Genomic DNA, 7,767 nt, shown 5'->3' with positions numbered 1-7,767 from the left:
TTTTAAGCGGGTCGGGTCGGGTGCGGATTTTAATTAGTGCTGTTGTCGGAGAAGGGGTCGGATGCGGTTTTAAGCACTGCGGGTACGGGCGGGTGCGGGTTTACAAAATCGGAGCTGTGCAGGACTCTGTTCTAGACAATAGCATTTTATATGGTCTGATTTTATGGTAGGTATTGAACTTAATGATATTAAACTACAGTGTATGGAAAAGAGAAATCAAAATTTGTATACAAAAAAAAATAAATACAATTTGCCATGTGCACCAGGAAAGACAAATTATAAACTGAAGAAGTATGCCTGTCATTCAGTATGATAAGCATTTCAATAAAACAATTCATATAATTCATATTTTTGAATAAATAGCTTCTGTGTTTAAAATTGCCCTGTGTATAATGAGCTGGTGGGTTTATGGTGAGGTGTGTTGCACACCGGGTGTGATGGGCCGCTTTGTGCCAGAAAGTCCAGGGCCACTTTTTTGCCCCAGTCCACCCCTGCTTTCCAGTGTCTTCATGCGCAGGAAGTTGTGCAACACACATGTGGCCTTCACACACACCTCTGCAACCTCTGGACTGGTTGCAATGACACGGGCGGTACATCCGCCACCAAGCTGAGAGGATGCCAAAGGCGCACTCAACTACCAACCTAGCCCGGCTGAGGCGGTAATTGAACACCCTTTTCTCTGGTGGGATGTGATGTCCAGGGTATGGCCGCAAGAGGTTGGTCATCAGTGGGAAGCCCTCATCCCCGGCAGATTGACCATTATTTGGCTTGACACCGGAGTGGTCTGGATCAGGTGATGATGGACCAGGATCGGCTTGGGTTCCTGTCAGGTCGGGGTTGGACTTCTGGTCAAGTCTCGAGCTCAAGCCCTCCACCAAGGACAGCAAGTGTTATCTCCTATCCAATACAAAGATTATATGAACATGTGAACTCATGAATGTTTTTTTTTTTTTTAGCTGATTTACAACAGAACTGAATTCTTGCAATTGCATCACTAACTGTGTTATTTTCCTGTTTATTACTGTGAAGCTGCTGTGAAACAATCTGTATTGTATAAAGCGCCGTATAAATGAAGCTGACTTGACTTGACTATAACAAGAACATGAACACAAATTTGAAAACCTCACTACAAATAATCCAGAATTGAAGATAAATGATATTAATCCTACTCTGTCTGTTACACTACCTCACACCTGAAATCACTGATCGAGTGAATCTCCTGAACTTCTCCTGAACTTCTCCAGATCATTTCTAATCCATTCATGTTGTAACACCTGCTCTAACGTCGGCCGTTTCGTTGGATCCCGGGCTAGGCACTGGCTAATCAGATCACTGCATTCTGTACACATTTTATTAAGGAGAGAGCTGGTTAGTCATGATGACCATGTGACACGAATGTTGGCAATTATGAAAACAGCATCTGGTGAACTATAAACTGAATGAATTTCAACTTGAAACATCTTACATACTTCACCTTTACCTGTTTCTAAACAGAGCCTTTGCTTTATGTGTGTGTGTTTATCGATATTCTTCACTCACCTTTGGATAAGTTGGAGTTCTGAAATGTAACTTTGGCCTGTGTGATTTCCGTTCTATTGCCAAAGGGAGAACGTCCGTTAACCATCAGGTACAACAACACCCCTAGAGCCCAGACATTTGCTGGGACGGCGTGGAATCGAGATTCTGTGAAGACTTCAGGTGGGCAGTAAGAAGGTAATCCTGTGAGCAAGACATTTTTGCACATTGTTGAGCAATTTCTTCAAAGCATCAAATAATCAGAAAGTCACTACATCCAGGTTTCCACACTCCAAAAATACTCACCACGGTATATTTTTGTCTCGTAGCCATCACCACTAAGTAGCTGACCGCAGCCAAAGTCGATCAGCTTGAGCTCTAACGTGTTTGTCTTCACCAGGAAATTCTCTGCATGAACGTCATTATGAAAAACGCCATGCTCGATGCAGTGCTGTACCGCCAGCGCAGCCTGTCGCAGGATGACCCGTGCTGTTGTTTCATCCAGTTGACACGAATGACGAATGATGAAGTCCAGCAAGCTCTCGCAGGGGTCAGGGAACTCCATTATGAGAACGAACGTCCGAGGATGTTCAAACCAGTCGTACAGTCGGACGACGTAGGGGCTTATGGGTTCATGCCTCATCATTAGCAGCAGCGCCACTTCTGTAACGAGAGGTTCGGGATGCCCGGGCTAGAGAAAAGTAGTAGACAGAAGGTTAGCTGGGTAAAAATCTGAAGAAAACCTATCATTTTTAAATGTACTTTTCTTTGATCTTTACAGACACGATCATCAGAGCCTTTCCAGGTTTATTGATCTATTACATTTACACCTAATGCTTCCTACAGGTGTATTGACTACAGTAATCAGCACTTAAACAACAAACAGCACTTAAACAACAAATACAACTTTTGACCAACTTACAATATCAAGATAACGATCATTGTCAATCTTGTGCATCTGCTTGATGGCAACCTGCAAAAAAAAAAACAGCGTTCAATAACGGTATTCAAGCGCCTGACTTTGCACATAACATTTACGATTTGAGCATCTAAGTATTAACCCATCTGTATTAAGAATGTTTTGATGGATGCAAGAGCAAAAATGTTTGTACAATTCAGCAAGATTGCTTTACCTTTTTGCCATCAAACTTCCGTGTTCCCTTGAACACTCTCCCAAAAGTTCCGGATCCAATCATCTCTCCCACGTTATAGAGAGTCTCAAAGGAGTCTGAAAAACAAAATATGAGAAATGTATGAGCTTGCAAACAAGACGATAATAATACTGTTTAAAACAATGTTGGAGAAATAATGTCTTTAATAATTTTAATAATAAATAATACTTTTACTTTAAAAAAAGGTTCCCAGTAAAATGAAATCCAATGTGACTGTACACTGCCCAGCCTTATTTCAGTCTCACCTGTTGAGCTCGTGTTCACCGGAGAAGCCTCCATAAGGCCATTTGAAGTCTCCGTTGGCTCGACGGGAACTTGACCTGGCAGCGGATGGCACATCCACTCTTCGTCGCTCCAACTGCCCTGTTCGTTTCGGCTATCCGATCTATCGCCACTCCACCTCCAATCGACGATGTACGAGCCTCTGCTGCTAAGGCTCAACGACTCTCTGCAGAACCGCCTCACTGTATTGTCCTCAGAGAGGGACAAATATGATGTGGACATGATGCCTGCTGAAGACATTTTTAATAATATTAATAATCAATGTCAATGGTGAAATTGTTACTTTATGTTTTATTTTTTTCAACTTTCTATTTTCAATGACACATTATTTTGTTAACTGAGCCATAACTTGTGTAATAAAAGCCTATTCTGACCTCTGCGAAAGCCTTTAGATGGAGTGGACGGACGTCCATGATCATCTGGGCTCTGCCGGCTGCCGCTCTGCCACTCTCTCTTCCTGTCAGTCCGACCTGTTGGCACAGAAACAGAAAACTCAGAAGACAGAAGCGCTAAATGTGTAGGAAGCTCCTGGATCTGTGATTGCTAGATCCTTTGTTTTATATTAAAAATATCAGTGCAAACAAGACGATAATAATTCTGTTTAAAACAATGTTGGAGAAATAATGTCTGCAGATTGACCATTATTTGGCTTGACGCCGGAGTGATCTGGATCAGGTGATGATGGACCAGGATCGGGCTCTGGCTCCAGATCCGCTGGAGGAACAAAAGACTCCACAACATCCACATCACTGAGACAACAGCAGAGGAGCGAGCGCCTCACAGCCTTACACACGTTCCTGAGGAAAGAACGAACTCGTTTCCTCTTCTTACATTCTGTAGGTTTTTCTGAAATGAAGAAAACAAAACTGAATGATTAGAAACATCTCTGACGTCCAATTAGGCAGTGATAAAATGACATAACTTACGTTTTACTTAAAAAAAAGGTCACCAGTAAAATGAAATTCAATGTGACTGTACACTGCCCAGCCTTATTTCAGTCTCACCTGTTGAGCTCGTGATGTACGAGCCTCGGCTGCTAAGGCTCAACGACTCTCTGCAGAACCGCCTCACTATATTGTCCTCAGAGAGGGACAAATATGATGTGGACATGGTGCCTGGTCAAGACATTTTTAATAATATTAATAATCAATTTAAGTGGTCACATGAAATTGTTATTTTCAATGACACATTATTTGTTAAAGGGTTAGTTCACCCAAACGCCGGCGCTACGTCATATTCTCGCGCATGCGTCGTGGAGGCCTACACGGAAGACAAGAAGAGGTTGAATAAAGGCGTTATTTTGATTTTTTTTTTGGCACAAAAACTATTGTCGTCGCTTCGTAAAATTATTGTAGAGCCACTGTGGTGAGATGGACTTTGTAACGACATTTTAAGTGCCTTTTATGGGTCTTGTGAGTGTAAATGTACTGAATGCCAATGGAGGCCTATCTGAGGCCTTTCTCAGCCATCAGCTTTCAACAAAAAATATCTTCATTTGTGTTCCGAAGATGAACGGAGGTCTTAAGGGTGTCGAACGACATGAGGGTGAGTAATTAATGACATCATTTTCATTTTTGGGTGAACTAACCCTTTAACTGAGCCATAACTTGTGTAATAAAAGCCTATTCTGACCTCTGCGAAAGCCTTTAGATGGAGTGGACGGACGTCCATGATCATCTGGGCTCTGCCGGCTGCCGCTCTGCCACGCTCTCTTCTTGTCAGTCTGACCTGTGGGCACAGAAACAGAAAACTCAGAAGACAGAAGCGCTAAATGTGTAGGAAGCTCCTGGATCTGTGATCTGGGTCTGGTCTGGCAGCGTATCCTGGGGGCCAGTTGCATAAACTAAGCCATTATGTTAAGACAGTGTCTTAAGATCTAGTATGAGCCACTAGCAGTTAGGCAAGTGGCATTCAGCCTTACTTTTCGTATCAAGTTAGGCCAGTCTATGTTTTTATGTAACTGATTTAAAAAAATTTATGAACAGTCTTAAAGAAAAAAAATGTATGTCTAACTTGTAAGACTAGTCTTAACGGTTTATGCAACCGGCCCAGGCCTGATCACGGTCATCAGAACACTGTCTGTCTCCAAACCTCCTGACCAGCCGTCTGAGAGAAAGCAGCTCTCCTGGATCTGGAGCGGCCCGAGGCTGAAATATTTCAGTAACATAACATAACTAACGTTAAAGCACTCACCTTCTCTTTCACCCATCATCTTCGCCATCGACATCCTCCTGCAATCTGGAACAAAAACAATACAAAACACAAAACAAAACAAAACAACACACAATACAATACAATAAACTCTCCTCAAAAATACTCCTCCAAAAAAAAAGAAAACAAAAACAAAGAATTAATCAAACTCGACACTCCTAAAATAAGAAAAGAACAATAAGATAAAAGTATCTACAACTCAAAAATGTAACTCTGTAAAGGATATCTCCTGCGATGTTCTTCCAGAATAAAAGTCTCGTCTCCTCCAAACAGCTTCAAAATTTCAAGGTCAGCACAGAAAATATTCTGCAAAAGTTCGTGAAATCGCCTCAGTCGTCTCTCTCAACAACAGATCAACAACACAATCGGTGCATGTCTGAGTCTGCGTCAGAATTCATAACAGGCGTCGCCATAGCAACTAAAACGTGAATCATTCATATGAGCGGAGCCGTGAGCGCGCATCGATCTGAACACATTTATTGAATAGTTACAAACTTCATTTGGACGTTTTCTTTATTAAAAAGTTTGAACCTGTTTCATTGACTCAGTTCAAAACTTTGATTCAGTGATTCCTCTGCATCATCATCACTCAGAAATGCTAGATGTCTGTGCATGCATCAAAATGTGTTGGTAAATACTTTGATTTATTTATTTTTACTATATTTTTGCATATGAATAAAAAATATTAAATAATGTTTCCTTGTATTAGTTTAACCTCTCAATCCGCAGTGGTGCATTAAAGGATTAATGAAATGATAAATTATTAATTTAATGCTTCATTTAGCATTTAATTAAATGCTAAAGGACCGGCCACTTAAACATCAGCATAATAAATGCAGTTACTCATCTTTCATCTCCTATCGTGCAGATCCGATCGGACGAATCCAATAAACACCAGCATGTAAGTGTAAGGGTCCACTCTGAAAAATAGAGGGGGGCGAACAAAAAATCCTCCTTCGTTTACTTGAGCGTATTTGAGTTATATTAGTAATTAATCACGTCCATTTTCAATGCAATAGCGAGTATTCTGAGGATCTCCCCTGCAGTTTAGAGTCTTCAGCTCCAGTTAAACCCTCCCAGGTCTCTCTCCTTCAATCACAGGCCTTCTGATGACTCATTATATACAGGAAGCGCATTACAGGCTCCGTGAGGTGTCAGTCAAAGCGGCTATGGTTTTGGTTGGATAAAGGCAGGCAATGCCTAGCCAATGCCTTGCCAACAAAGGTTTGATTGATGGACGTTGTAACCAATCAAAAGGCATCATCTTGCGAGAGCACACCGCAGTGGAGACTGGCACTTCTTATCAACTAAATTAGTTTTTTACACTTTGTAAATTCTGTAATAGTTGCTTTAGTTTTTCAGTAACTGTATATATCCATTATAATTAGCAGTTTATTGCAGATTTATTTGAATGAAACGCTACTCTTTACAATTACAAATCTTCTGAAATAAAGGGCCTTTTTGAAAGGACGCCTAGAGGTTTTTTTTTTTTTTTTTGACATAAAAGCTTACAGAAGCTACATTTGTAAGAGTATCATCCTCAAATTTGAATCACAACATGATCAGAAATGCAGTTTTATATTTAGGTTATTTTCAGGCCTTTAACATTAAAGTATCATACATTTTTCCCTGAGTGAATTTCAATACAACTTTTCAGGGTAGAGGAGGCGTGCAAGATGGCGCCCTGATCACATGTACGTTTGTGAGCTCAGCAATCCCAAACTGTTTTATAATAGTTACAACGAAACTTTTTTTTTGTTGAGAATTTCCATTTATTAATGTCTTGAATTTTTGGAACAACGATAATGGGAGGATCTGAAAAGAGGAAAGGTGTGAAGAAGTCAGGGAAAACAGTGTCGGATACTCCTGCTGGATCTGCTGGCACAGGTGACGATAAACAAGCAGTCGAACGACATAACAGTACTCCTGCAACCGGGGTATTGAAGGACAGTTTGCTAGCCTAGAAATCTAGACGCACCCTAGCGTAGGGTTGCCACCCGTCCCGTAAAATACGGAATCGTCCCGTATTTACAAGCAAAATGACGCGTTCCGTATCAAACCAATACGGGACGCGATTTGTCCCGTATTTTACACAGGTCCACACATAGTTCAATAAACACATACGGAGTTTGCAGTGTGGAGAATACTGATAGCAAATATAAAGAATCAATTTCACAATAAGTAGTACAGGAGCTAATTTGTGCGTGATTGCGGGCTTTGTTGCTATAGCGGCGGAGTCTCGAGAACATGCGCTGTGCCAGAGTGTGCCTGTAAACTTGCGCGGTTTTTTAAAAACATGTCGAGCTTGCGTTGCGTCCACCGTTTGAAGAACGCAAGGGGATCTCCAGATATAGAACTGAATTAATATCAAAAAGGTATCAATGGGTCTGTCCAGTAACTCATGATGAACCTCAGGCCAACTGCACACTTTATGAGAAGCATTTCAGTGTCTCAGACTGTCTGACTGTGGTGACAGACCAGTCTATGTGACAGACACATCCGTGCTTCTAAAGGTAGGCCTATAGTTTTTTTTTAATGGATAATATATTAATATAATATTCCAATACATTATCAGAGCTTGGCAGAC

The 7,767-nt window shown here is 41.2% G+C and overlaps 1 protein-coding gene across 1 annotated transcript; it reads right to left on the bottom strand.

Moving 5' to 3' along the window:
• Window positions 1-3,302: 3,302 nt before the first annotated feature.
• On the bottom strand, window positions 3,303-5,492 carry LOC307122397 (uncharacterized protein; the record flags this gene model as incomplete). The annotated part of the gene is made up of 5 exons (XM_079846384.1): window positions 5,163-5,492; window positions 4,602-4,697; window positions 3,974-4,084; window positions 3,609-3,815; window positions 3,303-3,439 (listed from the first exon to the last, which is right to left on the bottom strand). The coding sequence occupies exons 1-5, from the start codon at window positions 5,194-5,196 to the stop codon at window positions 3,303-3,305; spliced, it is 585 nt and encodes a 194-aa protein (XP_079702510.1). The 5' UTR covers window positions 5,197-5,492.
• Window positions 5,493-7,767: the final 2,275 nt, after the last annotated feature.

The sequence above is a fragment of the Gobio gobio genome (genome assembly GCF_949357685.1).
Source record: "Gobio gobio genome assembly, contig: scaffold_127, whole genome shotgun sequence".
Lineage (NCBI taxonomy): Eukaryota > Metazoa > Chordata > Actinopteri > Cypriniformes > Gobionidae > Gobio > Gobio gobio.
Note: the sequence above shows the minus strand (reverse complement) of the source record. Positions and strands in the feature narration are given on the sequence as shown.